This window comes from Dendropsophus ebraccatus, chromosome 9 (genome assembly GCF_027789765.1).
Source record: "Dendropsophus ebraccatus isolate aDenEbr1 chromosome 9, aDenEbr1.pat, whole genome shotgun sequence".
Lineage (NCBI taxonomy): Eukaryota > Metazoa > Chordata > Amphibia > Anura > Hylidae > Dendropsophus > Dendropsophus ebraccatus.
Genome location: NC_091462.1, coordinates 108150001 through 108165714, shown reverse-complemented (window position 1 = coordinate 108165714; position 15714 = coordinate 108150001). Strand labels below are relative to the sequence as shown.

Here is a 15714-nt window from a genome sequence, read left to right as displayed (position 1 = left end):
ATTTATTTATTTAATAACTTATATTTATAAAATGGGAAAAGGGAAAAGAATTCAGACTTTTATTAGGGGAGGGGGCTTTTTACTTATAACAATTTTTTTTTTCTTTTTTTACACTTATACTAGAAGCCCCCCTGGGGTAAGGGTTATTCCCCCTGGGGTTAGGGTTATTCCCCCTGGGGTTAGGGTTATTCCCCCTGGGGTTAGGGTTATTCCCCCTGGGGTTAGGGTTATTCCCCCTGGGGTTAGGGTTATTCCCTCTGGGGTAGGGGTTATTCCCCCTGGGGTTAGGGTTATTCCCCCTGGGGTTAGGGTTATTCCCTCTGGGGTTAGGGTTATTCCCCCTGGGGTTAGGGTTATTCCCCCTGGGGTTAGGGTTATTCCCCCTCGGGTTAGGGTTATTCCCCCTGGGGTTAGGGTTATCCCCCCCTGGGGTTATCCCCCCCTGGGGTTAGGGTTATTCCCCCTCGGGTTAGGGTTATTCCCTCTGGGGGACTTCTATTATATACACTCTGATCTCTCATTGGGATCTTTGCTGTATACTTATACAGTAAGGATTAATGAGATCGGCACTCGTTTGCTTTCGGCTGCTGCAGCTGAAAACAAACGAGTGCCGAGCCGGGGACGGCGCCATCTTGGAGAGGTCCCCGGCCGGCAGCAGGTACGGAGATCGCTCCTCCGGGACAACGTCATGTTTGACAGCTGCATCTGATTACTGTATTAGTGGGCATGGCAATCGGACCGTGCCCGCTAATACCCGCGGTCCCACTCTGAACACCTCTTACGGGCACATGACGTAAGACCCACGTGACCCCAACCAGCAGGAGGCACCTGTGCACACATGACTTATACCTCCTATTCTTCCAATTCTACCTGCAGGAGCAATGGTGAGTGATAAGACTATGTTCACACTTGTGTTGCTTGGTGGCAGCTTTCTCCGCCGGCGGTGCCTGCTGGATTTGGCGGGGGCCCTTGGGAATTGGTCCTGTGACATTGGGGTTGCAGGGCCATACTATGGCCTCCCTTCCCTTTTTGTACTCGCTTTGCGGGGTTAGCAGTCGCTTACTGACACGGTGGTGAGTTAGTGTAGGGACCCATGTGAACCAGGGGACCTGCACGTGGTACATGGGGCAATATGGTTTGATCAAATTATATACAGACATCCTGGCGTTGGTTCTTAAATGTAGCTGAGAGGCATTAGTATCAGCCATAGGTGAGATGTGCAGCAGCTCCTTTCTCTCCATGTCAGTCTATGACAGTTTTGATCGGTCCAGATCTGAGTCCTCAGACCCATACCCATATCGGAGATGACCCCCCCCCCCTAAGCGCGGTTCACTCCCGGCTCTGTGTCATGTGATCAGTCAGACTTATAATGGAGCTCTATGGAGCCTGACTGTTCACGTGACATAGCAGTGGCAGCAGAGACTGTGTTACCCCTTTAATGAACAGGACAGCGTCCCCGACATCCAGCACTGAAGATGGTGAAATGTCACTAACCCTTTCTTTGTCTCAGGGGGGATGAACGCTTGGCCAAGAAGACTCTTGTACATTTCAGATTTCAAGTATCGGGGGTACGAGTCCTGGAAGGAAGGAACAGCAGTCACTCACATGGCCTGATCTGTGGCCGCCATGTCTGGTATATAAAGCAGCATTGCTACAGACTGAAGAATGCAGCAAGTGCTTCCTGGTTTCCTGTCTATCTATGATGGTGCTCATCCTGAGCTGTCTGGTGCTGTTATCATCTGTTCTTCATAAGGAGCCCACAGAGATATCAGTTATATAGAAAATTTGCACCATTGCCTCATGAGACACCACATATATAAAGAAGGTCCCCTCCACAAATAGGAGAGCTTGTTCTCTGGTGCCCCCTACTGGCTCATGTTTAGCAGTGTTTGAAGGAGACCTTCAGTCAGGATACCCCAAGCCAATTTAATAGTTGTAACATCTGAGGTTTTATGTTGGCTACTACTTTGAAAAAAAGTTAAAGAGGTGTCAGAAAGTTATACAGATTTATAAATTACTTCTATTAAAAAACAATCTCCAGTCCTCCAGTACTTAGCAGCTGCTGTATGTCCTGCAGGAAGTGGTGTATTCTCTCCAGTCTGACACAGTGCTCTCTGCTGCCACCTCTGTCCATGTCAGGAACTGTCCAGAGCGGCAGCAAATCCCCATAGAAAACCTCTCCTGCTCTCCAGACTGGAAAGAATACTCTACTTCCTGCAGAACATACAGCAGCTGATAAGTACTGGAAGACTTGAGATTTAATAGAAATAAATTACAAATCTCTGGCACTTTATGGCATCAGCTGATTTTGCTGAACTATTCCTTTAAACTTAACTTAAAGGGGTTATCCAGTGCTACAAAAACCACTTTTCCCCCTCTCTTCTCTCCAGATTGGGTGGGGTTTCAAACTCAGTTCCATTGAAGTAAATGGAGCTTAATTGCAAACCACACCTAAACTGGAGACAACAGTAGGGGGAAAAGTGGCCATGTTTTTGTAGCGCTTGACAACCCCTTTAATGCCTATCGGACTGGTAACTATAGGAATAGAAGGGCGTATCAAGAAAATGTAGAAAACCTTCCTGCTCTGGAGGTGGTAGCAGAGAGCACTGTGTCAAACTGGAAAGAATACACCACTTCCTGCAGGACATACAGCAGCTGATAAGTACTGGAAGACTAGAAGTAATTTACAAATCTGTATAACTTTCTGATACCAGTTGATTTTAAGAAAAAAAAAAATCATCTGAAGAACCCCTTTAAGCCTCTCCCATAACCTCCTAGAAAATCAAGGTTTTCATTATGAAACCAATTTTAAACTGTCTACTTAAAAAACATATAGAGACAACGTTATTTTACTACCGTTCTTGATCTTTATGATCTTTATGATCTTTCATAGTTTTCTTATGACTTTGATGTAAACTACTGTGTTGTTTTCATTGCTCCACTTCCTGTCTAGTGTACATACCATGGGTCTCCAAACTGCGGCCCTCCAGCTGTTGCGAAACTACAACTCCCATCATGCCTGGACAGCTAAAGCTTTGGATTTGGCTGTCCAGGCATGATGGGAAATGTAGTTTAGCAACAGCTGGAGGCCCATGGTACATACTGTAATAAACTTCCTGTTCCTGCTGTACACTTTAGCTAGGAATTCAGTCAATACTATCTCCCTCCCACTATGTGTGGGTGTGGTTTTTAGTCAAGAAGGCGTAGTGAGAGCAAGATCTAGTTGGCTGAATTCTTAGTAAGAGTGTACAACAGAAAAAGGAAGTCCGTTACATGTACACGAGGCAGAAAGTGGGGCAATGAAGACAACTGCGCAGACAGCTTGTATGGGAAGCAGAAGGAGCTGAATGTGTATGTGGGAGCTGGGAGGCATTGCTGTTGGCAGGCAGCAGCTATGTGAAATGTATAGGCAGCGCTATATGTATTGATATACTGCAAAAAAGTGTCAAAAATGTAAATGAATCAGTGCGAGAGGCCCCCACATATATCCAGAGATCCGGAGACAGACGCTACAGAACTAAAGCCCCCCCACCAGTATACAGTAATTATAGTAACACCATGGGGGGGGGGGTCTTATAAAAATCTCACAGAATTGTTTCATAACCAGTCATGCTAATCAATCCCAGAAGTCCTAAAGATCATTACCAGATACATCTATTCTCTGATATTACTTAGAACTTAAAGGGGACTCATCACCAGAGGAACGGCTAAAATCAACATGTGGCCCGATCCTGGTTACTGGATATGTAGGTCTGGGGTCTGCCGAACCTAACCTTCCTGCTGACATGGTGCCAACAGGTGGACATTGGGATATAAGTTCCTGTAAGATCCTTCTGTGTGCCGGTCTATACAGGGGACTCTGATCTACAAAAAGCACTCTCTAAGTGGCAAGCAAGTGGGTAGCAGGCCATAAAGTACCCTTATAATGATGACTGAGGGTATGTGGAGGCCCCCCCCACACTAGGGACTCTCTTGACCCCCCTCTCTTGACCCCTGGGCCTACATGAAGTGTCCCATGGAATATTCATTTGAGAAGGGCAAGAAGGGACCATCCTCTTCCTCTGTTCAGTGTTATACTCAGCAATCTTTTATAGGGGGCACCAGTGAGTAGACCTGGAACCTCCCAGCTCTGTATAAGGCAGTGAATTTTTGGAAAACCCACCTTTTTCATCAACATGTAGATATGCATTTGGGCATCATCTAACACATAACGATGAGGATTCTTTATACCTTCTAATGTCTTCTCCATTGTCTTGCTGTCAATGTTTACCCAGCGAGTCGCTCCAGGGGCCAAAAAGTGTCTAAAGAGGAAAAAGGACAAAAGAACGATCAAAGATTTACTGCTGGGACCTCGTACGGCCAAGAAACTGACTACTACACGAAACTGGAGCCATAGAGATGCAAGAACCTCGCTAGCATTGCATGAGGTCGCAGAATGTGCTAACACAACTACCTCAGGGCTCAACCCCACGTCCGCAATATACGGTCCGTGCAGGGACAGGATAATGTGAAAGGGGCTTTAGACCCTTGGACACTTTGCCACCGTTAGCTAGTGCTGAGCCATCTTGACCTATCATATCTCCTACTGACTACTCCTTGTTTTTAGCTACTATTACTAGCACCAGTGGCATGTCTACCATAGGTCAAGTCAACCCCACCAGTAGGGGTTGTGAAGGGGTAGTCGGGAAACTGGTGTTTTTTGTCCAAGGTCCATCCCTCCCGGGAGCTGGATGTATAGAACCCTATACTAATTTTTCATGGCTGTCTCCATCCACCTTCTTGTTAGGCACCCATTGGCAACCCAACCCTATGTCAAATGAAGGCTTCTAAGAGTGGGTTGTAGAATATTACTAGTATGGACAAGCGTGAGGTCAACACCACCACTAAAAGGCTCTGATGGGCTAAGCACCATGTTTAAGTCCAAGCCTCAAGTCATAATTGTGAAACCTGTGCCTATTCCCCTAGGTACAGCCCTCCCTTACCAGATAGTTGTCACTGGGTAACCACCAATGTTCGACAAGATGTAAAGAGCCCTATATTGATCTGCCATTGGCCATCCCCCTCCATATTTATGTTAGACGCCCATTGCCAACCCTTTCCTAGACCAGGTGATTTGTAGAACCATACTTTTACTAGTATTGCATGAGGTCAACGCCAACATTAAGGGGCCCTAATGGGGTAAGGGCCATGTTTCTAACGAAGATTCCGAAGACCTGTCACTATCACTATCGGGTAACTGAGAGTCATATTAGTGGATTAGCCCACCAAAAACCCAAAAGGTAAAAAGAGGCTTGTATTGATTTGCCATGGCCACCTCCCTCCCTGCTGCTGGTTACACCCCCATTGGCAACCCAATCAGATCCATATTTCCCATTGGCAACCCAACCAGATCCAGATTTCCAAGGGTGGTTTGAAGAACTGTACTATCACTAGTATGGACCGACTTATAACATAGATGTGTTGGCCCATACCAGTACTAGCCATATAATACTGTGGGCTTTTCTTCCTTTAAAGGCAGAAAGGTCCTGGTCTTGTAAGTATGCGTGGATCGTGCATTTAATGGTCATACAACAATCTGGAATTCTCCTCAACCTCATGTAACCTGGCACATGGGCAACGTCTGAACAACCAAGTAATTTCATGTTATAATCTCAGACCGAGTGAATAAATCCCATATCTGGGCAGGTGCACGGCCAAGAACCTTTTATAGTGCTGATTGAAGTCATCTGGAACACGTTACAAGGAGATCTGCTGACTTACTCATAGACGGACTGCACGGTGGAGGCCACTTTAGACTGCTCCCCGTAGCGTAACTCCTCACACGCCTCCCAGAAACACAGATTCTCAGCTACAAACAAACAAAAAATAATATTATTACTAGGCTCCCACCAAAACGTTCACGGACAAACAAAGGGAATGTTGTCGCCGATTCTCACCACTAAACTCCTTCTCCAAGAACTGCAAAAACTCCTTCCTGCCACGCTGGTCATTCAAGAGCTCCATGAAATTAAAAGTCCAGCGTTCCACTCGTAGTTTAGTCGGCATCGGGACCCTGGTTAAAAATAATAACATGTGTATCATAATACAATCCGCTGAAGCTTTGGCGCCCTTGTCTAATCACATGATCGGTAGGATTTCTGAATAGGCTAAATTAAATGGTCACTGTCATTTAAAAAAAAACTTCCCCCATGTGATGGTCAATTTGACTCCTAACATATTAGTAAATCACATAATTAACCAAAAATAACTCCTTATCCAAGGAAACACAGCTCTGGAGTCTTGGTTACTAGGTGTATCCCCTCTCTGCAATCTGTAGTCAAGGGGGATCTGTCTCTGGTAACAGCAAGATCAGGACAAAATACAGAAGATGGGGTGGGGCTTATCATGTGCTATGGTCAGGACGAGAAATCCTGGGCTGCGTGCCTGAGCCAGTCTGCCTACTAAAGATGCGTATTGTATAGCAGAGAGGAGTATGTGCTGTGGCCAGAAATATAAGGGATATAAGTGTATAATATATAAGACATATACGTGTAGTACTGTCAAAAAAGCCAAGCTCTGGTCCCACAGAAAGAAACACGACAAAACTGCGAATGTGTGAACACAACCTCAGGCAGTAATCCAAGTCATGTAATCTATACTCTGACCCTTCAAGTGTCGATCAGAGTGGGTCTCCCTGTATAAGAGCTTGAAGCATTCAGCCAGGAAGATGAAAATCCAAAAAGTATAGATATTTAAACTTATAGTTGGCCCCAAGCTTTGCATAATTGACTTCACATTGGAGAAGGGGCGCCAGGACTTTTGCATGCTTCATGTTTTCAGCTAACTTCCTGTGTTATACATACATGAGAGCGTTATTTGTCCAGTACATGACATCATCTGTGATCCATGGGTTACTGGGAAGGCAGCCAGACATAATGGGATCGTGCGGGAGATACTGCTCGCTGAACTTAAGAAACCTACAAGAGAGATGGGAAAAGAAGGAACCGCAGAGGAACAAAGTGCAGACACTGCCGTAGAGCTGCAGGGAAGTCTCTTAAAGAACGTTCCTTTAAAAAAAATTCTCAGGTCTTTGACTCGACCTCCCGATACCCGTGAATGGGCCCTATGGGTTTTGCTGCTGGATTGTCCCAGTGTTTTGTCCTTACAACAAGGCCTTTATTGTTAGAGGGAAATGGTAGGTAGGGGGCGCTGTTACTAATTTTGCATTGGGGCCCGGTAGAGGCAAGATCCCCATCTCAGACTATTACAAGGGTAGGAAAAGGGTTGTAATAAGTGCTGGACTCTTATATTCTGGGATATATGGTGTCTAGTGTTGCACCAGCAGGGGGCTCCACTATGATTTCAGCTGTGAAGCTTACCCTTCCAGACAGATGGAAGATTTCACTCTTGTACGTGCCATGGCTTTTGTGAGGTACTCCAGCTGGTACATAAAAAAGGTTAGCGCTATATATTGTGCCAAATAAATCAAGAATCTTAATATTATGTTATGTATTAATGCAATATTTCACTTGTCATGGATACAGTGCTCACATAATCCTGCTATATAGTGCTAAAATAATCCCAATAGATGGTGGTAAGATAGTGGAGCCTTAAAGTGCTTAAATAATGCCACCATAAAGTGCTCAAATAGTTCTGCTATATAGTGCTAAAATAATCCTGCTATATAGTGCTAAAATAATCCCACTATATGGTGGTAAAATAATGGAGCCTTAAAGTGCTCAAATAGTACTGCTATATAGTGCTAAAATAATCCTGCTATATAGTGTTAAAATAATCCCACTAAATGGTGGTAAAACAATACCACCATAAAGTGCTCAAATACTACTGCTATATAGTGCTAAAATATTCCTTTTATATAGTGGTAAAATAACACAGCCAAAAAGGGCTTAAATAATACCGCCATCCAGTGCTCAAATAATACTGCCACAGAGTGTTTAAATAATACCACTATACAGCGCTGAATAATACCGCCATACAGTGCTTAAATAATACTGTCATAGAGTGTTTAAATAATACCACCATACAGCGCTGAATAATACCGCCATACGGTGCTCAAATATCAATACTATACACAGACCAAATAACAGCTTACTTATAAGATCCGTTACCCCCCTCCATACCCCTCCTTTTTCTTCTTCTTACCTCTCTTTTGTAATAATCGGCATTTCTTCCCTGCCAAAAAAAAAGAATTATACATAAATGACGTTATACATTATAGCGCTAATCCTGAGCCTCCTGGTGCATGAAGAGGAAGGAAAACTACAAGAAAGAAGCAAGCAGGGTAACAGGATACACGCAGGAATTAAGAGCTAGAAATCATTTCATGAAATTTATAATGGCGGCTATATCGGCGGTATACTGTAGGTGCTACAATGGCAGTATGGGCGCTATAATGTTGGTATGGCCGCTATAATGTTGGTATGGCCGCTATAATGGCAGTTTAGGGGCTATAATGGCAGTATAGGCGCTATAATGGCGGTATGGGCGATATAATGGCAGTATAGGCACTATAATGGCAGTATAGGCGCTATAATGGCAGTATAGGCGCTATAATGGCAGTATAGGTGCTATAATGATGGTATGGGCGTTAAAATGTTGGTATGGCCGCTATAATGGCAGTATAGGCGCTATAATGTTGGTATGGGCGCTATAATGGCAGTATAGGGGCTATAATGGCAGTATAGGCGCTATAATGTTGGTATGGGCGCTATAATGGCAGTATAGGGGCTATAATGGCAGTATAGGGGCTATAATGTTGGTATGGGCGCTATAATGGCAGTATAGGCGCTATAATGTTGGTATGGGCGCTATAATGGCAGTATAGGGGCTATAATGGCAGTATAGGGGCTATAATGGCAGTATAGGGGCTATAATGTTGGTATGGGCGCTATAATGGCGGTATAGGGGCTATAATGGCGGTATAGGCTCTATAATGTTGTTATGGGCGCTATAATGGCAGTATAGGGGCTATAATGTTGGTATGGGCGCTATAATGGCAGTATAGGCGCTATAATGGCAGTATAGGCGCTATAATGGCGGTCACTGGCGGTACTGACACTCATGTGACTGACCAACAAACAGCTAAGTGGTATAATAAAAGATGTGACATCCATCACCGCCTCCATCCTGCGCTCACAATCCCAGCATTCTTGACTCTTGTTATTTGTTCCAAGTCTTAGAATCGGACACCAGAATAAAAGTCAAGAGTCGTATAAACAAGTAAAACAAATAAACCCACCAGCGGCATTCTTCCTGTGTAGCAGTTCCCTCTCTCCGGTCCACGTTCCATCACGTTGAGGCATCCTGGCTGAAATACAGAGCCATAGATCAGAACAGCAGATTCCTGCACAACCAAGTACTTAAAGGGGAAGTCCTTACTTAAAGGGGTTGTCCGCACATATTTGGGAATTGCAATTTCTGGATACATAGATAACCATGTTACAAAGTATGCAAAGTAGCTCGCTGTTACTAGAAAAACAGCTTGATTTCTTCTACCACCTATGGGAGGCAGCATCCCTTCAAACCATACTCCTTAAAACAAATCTGTACGGGCCGTTACCCATCCCCAAACCGCCGGTACCACTTTGTACATTTCATCACGCCATGTCTGGTCCGGGGGTCGGCCTTTCTCCTGGAGCCGGAATTTTGGCAAAAAACAAGTTTTATTTCTGAGGCTGGAGACATTGAGGTGGGGCCTACAGCATCCGTGGCCTGCTGCTCCTCTCTTCATTTTCGGCACACCCCTGGAGGCAGGCCTAGCACATGGATGCTCTAGGCTCCGCCTCATTGACTCCCTCCCTCGCCACACTGCTGGAATAAAACTTGTTTTTCAACAAAATACCGCTGGGACCTCCACAGTTCCCAAAAACAGGGACTAAATTGCTGAATGAGAACAGTGGGGCTCAACCTTCACACAATCACACAATAGGGATAACATCTTGAGATGGAATTGCCCCTTTAAAGTGTCACTGTTTAAATTTTTTTTTTGCAGAAATCAATAGTACAGACGATTTTAAGAAACTTTGTAATTGGGTTTATTAGCCGAAAAATGTATTTTTATCATGAGAAAGCAGTTTGAAGCTCTCCCCCCTGTCTTCATGGTTTTCTATGGAGAGGGGAGGGTTGGAGGGAGATGAGGCACCAAAACAGGACAACAAAGAGTTATTTACAGCTATATCACCAGGCTATCTCCTCTGAAGTCAGCACTGACCTTTCTGACCTCTGAATACCGGCTTTCACACAGTTCCCACTGTGTAATCCTTTGTTCTCTGCTCTCTGCCAGTGACTAATCTCCCCCCTCCCCTCTCCATAGGTTACACAGGCCCCGACTGATGTAAACTAGACGAGATTACCTGATAATGAGCAGTGAATGAGAGAGAGGAGGAAGGGGGGGACCTGGGGAAAGTCTTTTTGAATGCAGATAATGGCAGATTTGCCTAATAAACCCAATTACAAAGTTTCTTAAAATCGCCTGTACTATTGATTTCTGGAAAAAAACCAAAACCAAACAACAGTGATTAACCCCTTAACGACAGCGGGTGTATATTTACTCCCTGCGGTCGTTAAGGATGTTCAGAGCGGGGCCGCGTGGCGGCCGCGGTCTGAACCGTGGCGGTCCCGGGTGCCGCTTGTAGCCCGGGACCGCAGGTATTAGCGGGCACGGTCCGATCGCCGTGCCCGCTAATACAGTAATCGGATGCAGCTGTCAAAGTTGACAGCTGCCTCCGAGTACCGTTTGCAGCGTCATCCCTGGTGTCTAGTGGGGAGATCGCTCCTCCGGGACGTTATCCCGGAGGAACGATCTCCGTTTCTGAAGACTGCCGGGGACCGCTCCAAGGTGGCGCCGTCCTTGGCTCGGCACTCGTTTACTTCCGGCTGCAGCAGTGCCTATCTCATGGATCTCTGCAGCATATCTATGCTGCAGAGATCTCTATGAGAGATCAGTGCACTTATACTAGAAGTCCCCCAGGGGGAATAACCCTAGCCCCAGGGGGGGATAACCCTAGCCCCAGGGGGGGATAACCCTAGCCCCAGGGGGGGATAACCCTAGCCCCAGGGGGGGATAACCCTAACCCCAGGGGGGCTTCTAGTATAAGTGTAAAAGTAAAAAAAAAAGTGTTGTTGTCAATAAAAAGCCCCCTCCCCTAATAAAAGTCTGAATCACCCCCCTTTTCCCAGGTTATTAATAAAAGTAAATAAATAAACATGTTTGCTATCGCCGCGTGCGTAATCACCCGAACTATTAATTAATCACATTCCTGATCTCGCACGGTAAACGGCGCAAGCGGAAAAAAATCCCAAAGTGCAAAACTGCACATTTTTGGTCGCATCAAATCCAGAAAAATGTTAATAAAAAGCGAGCAAAAAGTCGTATATGCGCAATCAAGGTACCGATAGAAAGAACACATCATGGGGCAAAAACTGACACCTCACACAGCCCCATAGACCAAAGGATAAAAGCGCTATAAGCCTGGGAATGGAGCGGTTTTAAGGAACATATATTTGTAAACAATAATTTTTTACCGGCCATCAGATACAATATAAGTTATACATGTTATATATCGTTGTAATCGTAACGACTTGAACATAAATAACAAGTCAGTTTTACCCCAGGGTAAAAACACATATCTACTAAAAACACAAAGGGGGGCATTTATTAAGTCCGGCGTTTTTTACGCCGGACTTAAAAATGCCCCCGCAGCTCCGGCGCTACGGAGATTTATGTACAGGCGGACTGCCTCTACATAAATCCCGTGCGCACCGCAAAGTACAATTAGTGGCACAAAAAATAAGGGCTCATGTGGGTTTCTAGGTGAAAAAATTATTATGGCCTTTTATGCACAAGGAGGAAAAAACGAAAACGCAAAAATCAAAATTGCCCCGGTCCTTAAGGGGTTAAAGAACTTTGAAATATAACTCGGGAATATTTGCCAAGCCAGACTCCTTCCTATAGGTGGCAGCAGAGAGCAAGCTCTTTTCCTTTGCATACATTACTGTCCTCCATGCTTTACATTGCAGCTCTGCTTGTTCTGATTGGCTGCTTCATATAAGCACAAGCTCAGCAGGAAGTCACTTATAGGCTGGAATGTCCCTTTAGGCTGTGTTCACACAACGACAAACTACGGCCGTAGCTCTGCGGCAAGAACTACGGCCGTAGTTTTACGTTGTGTGAACACAGCCTTGAACTGAATCCAGTGTTTAAAGTGCCCTGTCACAGCCTGAAGCTTGGCTCGTCCAATGACAATCTCTAGTCTTATCCCAAATCTTTTAAGCGTTCCCGCGAGGAGTCGATTGCTTACATTAATTTTCAGTCTGAACACATGCCAAGGAATGAGGCTATATTTAGAGTAATAAAAAAGAATGCCAGCAGCGCGGTATAACATGGCAGAAACAAAATTATACACATCTAATTATACACCGCTCACACAAACCTTTAACACAAACCACCGCTGCCGCAAAGAGGAGAAATGTGAGGAGAGGGACATCAAAGTCGCCTGAAGGTGACATGAAAGCAGCAGCATTGATTTTTTATACTGACCCCTATGTTTTTTATCCCCGGATCAGAAATGCAAATATGGTGGCCTGAAAGATCAGAACCTACCATGAAAGACGAGCGTGGGAGAGAACGCACATGAGAACCTCCTGAGTGGGACAGATGTGGGGACGCCGCAGCAGTGACTCACAACCTGCCGCTTTGTACCAGAACTAAAAAGTCGTGTGTTGCTTTTATGCTGCTTTTTTATGTGGGGAAAAAAAATAATTAAAGGGAGACTACGAAAAGGAATTCATTAGGGATTCCTTTAGCATCTGTGACTAGATAGAGATGGAATAAGGTTGGGCTGTACAGCCTGCAGGTGACTACCCTAGAGCGCAGCATGGACATCCACTATTCTGCTGAAGTGCTGACAACATACTTTCTTACATTTAAAGGGGCACTTTAAATGTAAGTCACAGAACTGCCCCAGACCACCATAAAATCCATTTGTTTAGGAGTCTTAGTTTTGTACTTTTTGGTTGAGCAGTTGCTCAGTCCTCCCACCCTGCCTACTCTCCTCCCTCAGCACTCCTTCCATTTCCCCATTCAGAGTTGTTGCGGAACATCTAATTTCACAGACTATACACTGCACAAGCAGTGAGGCGGCAGCACCTGCTGTACTCATTGCCTGTCTTCCCCTCTTTCTATAGCATCATTCAGGCCAAGGCAGCATGTCATAAACACTCCTCAATCTCCCTAAATGTCCTAGTAAATATATATATATGTACAGGGGTCAGCAGAAGATAATATGCTGTCTCAGGAGAGAGTAGAAAATTAAATATAATTTTCTATACCAAAGTGCTCCTTTAAAGGGGAACTCCGGATAAGAAAAACTTTTTTTCTATTAAAAGTACATTAAAAGTTATATAGATGTGTCTATACAATGTATTACCATATCTGTACGGTTCTGCCACACTGGTAGCTGATATAAATCCAGGAAGTGAAGAAATATGGCCTCTGTGCCGATTCACATTGTCTCCTGCTCCTTCTGCTTCCCCCCTAGGAGACAAATCTTCCAGGCCTCTGTCTCACATTGTGTGTGTTTGCTGATGATGCAGACAGGGAGCAGGGCGTGATGTCACAGGATACGGGGCTGGATAACCAGAAGCAGCTGCTGCACTAATTTTCCTGATTGTAATGGGTGGGGGCTGGAATGATCACATGAGGCAAAGCATTGCATTCTGGGAAATGCCAAACCAGGAAGAACAGAAACACAAAACAGAGCAAACCCACCCCCCACCCCCCCAACAAATGGATTTTTGGTAGTTTCAAAACTGGGATAGATAGGTAAGTAATGCGTTATGCTTCTGCAGAAGTTTCATTTTTTTTTTTTACCTCTACCTGGAGTTCCCCTTTAAAGTCAAAATATGGACATTTAAGGCTATGTTCACACACCGCTAAAGACCAGCCGTTCCGGTACTTAAGTGCTGGCCGGATGATCCGTCCAGCCGCGGAACTCTGAGCTTCCCATAGCACACAGTGAAGCGAGTGGCCGGAGCCGCTCGCCTCACTGTGTGAACCGACAGGTCTTTCTGCGGCCGGAATTCATTGAATTCCGGCCGCAGAAAACTGACATGTCAGTTTTTTGCGGCCCCGCATGGGATCCCAGCCGGAGCGTATACGATGTATGTACACTCCGGCCGGGATCCCATTCATCAATAGGCATTGTTCCACCCCGCAAAATTACGGCTGTAGTTGTAAGTTGTGTGAACATAGCCTAAAGGTGTATTCCGCTCAGAATTAACTTTGAGGCTATGTTCCCACAACATTTTCTTTTTTTGGATGCTTTGCAGCTTTTTTGGATGGCCGTCATTTTGTCACCAAAACACACCCAGTTTATGCAAATTACAACCGCGTTTAGGAGCCAAAATGACGCCCATTCCATAAAATGACAGCGAAACGACCAAGAAAAGATGTTGGGGGAAAAAAGCCTGAATATGTTGCTGCCCAGGCTCAGAACATAACAAACGTCCTTTCCTTACCCTTTCACGCTCCCCTGGTTTCCTCCTACATCATTTTCAGTCCCCGGCTGAGCGATCCTGTCTCCATTTCCTTTTCGCGGGGTAGCGCAAAAAGGTAAAGATAGCCTGTTTGTTATGTTCTATGTCTGGGCATCAACATATTAAAAAAATTATCCACAGGATAGACGAAAAGTAGGACATAGCGGGGGGGGGGGGTCCGAACCCTGAACCCCCTGGCAATCTCCGTATTGGACCCCGGCCAGCTCTGTTATGAATAGAGCCCCGGTTCGGAACACGACCATCGTCTCTAATCATTCCTATGGAGCAATGGAAAGTCCAAGTACAGCGCTCTTCTGGACTTACTCGGCTCTTTCCGACACTCCATAGGAATGAACAGAGATGTGGGTCACATGCTGACCCAGGGCTCTATTCATAACAGAGCCGGCCGAGGTCCAATACAGAGATCGCCGGGGGTTTCAGTGGTCAGACCCCCTGCGATCTCCTACTTTTCCCCTATCCTGTAAATATTATAAATACAGTTTATTGAAGAGGCCCCAATGTACGCTCACAGGGGGAGATTTATCAACCATGGTGTAAAGTGAAACTGGCTCAGTTGCCCCTAGCAACCAATCAGATTCCACCTCTCATTTTCCAAAGACACTGTGAGGAATGAAAGGTGGAATCTGATTGGTTGCTAGGGGCAACTGAGCCAGTTTCACTTTACACCATGTTTGATAAATCTCCCCCATACTTTCTACTATATCTCCTGTAGTAATTCACGCCCTAAGAACAGACATCTTGGCCCATGGTAGCCAATCACAACACAGCTTTCATTTTGTAAGCAGTTCTCGAAAAAGCTGTGCTCTGATTGGTTGCCATGGGCAACATCGACGCGTTTTCATTTACAAAGCTTCATAATCAGCCCTATAGATAGAACTATGTGTTATTTTCAATCAACTTTATTGAGTAAGTTCTGGAAAACATTAACAATCACCCGTGTAAAGTCTCTTGTATCTATGACAACAAGCTTACCGATGGTTTGCTCACCAACCAATAGGCCTGCTCCTGGCACTCAATCACAATCCGGTCTCCTTTACGCCGCTGTTTGGCGGCCCTATATAATAAACAAGTAAAAAAAAAAGACTACAATATAAAAACAACATAAAGATTGCAAATCCATACAATATTAGAAATTGCAGCTGAAATCTGATCGGTTGC

General features: G+C 45.0%; 1 protein-coding gene across 1 annotated transcript in view; it reads right to left on the bottom strand.

The window, feature by feature from the left end:
- RGS11 (regulator of G protein signaling 11) overlaps window positions 1-15714 on the bottom strand; it is a 94207-nt gene that overhangs the window by 13635 nt on the left and 64858 nt on the right. The window contains exons 9-17 of the mRNA XM_069984284.1: window positions 15529-15610; window positions 9239-9307; window positions 8143-8172; window positions 7359-7420; window positions 6843-6956; window positions 5937-6052; window positions 5761-5848; window positions 4163-4301; window positions 1495-1577 (exon numbers count right to left, since the gene is read on the bottom strand). Of these exons, the coding sequence (XP_069840385.1) occupies window positions 1495-1577; window positions 4163-4301; window positions 5761-5848; window positions 5937-6052; window positions 6843-6956; window positions 7359-7420; window positions 8143-8172; window positions 9239-9307; window positions 15529-15610 (783 nt within the window). The remainder of the gene's footprint in view (window positions 1-1494; window positions 1578-4162; window positions 4302-5760; window positions 5849-5936; window positions 6053-6842; window positions 6957-7358; window positions 7421-8142; window positions 8173-9238; window positions 9308-15528; window positions 15611-15714) is intronic.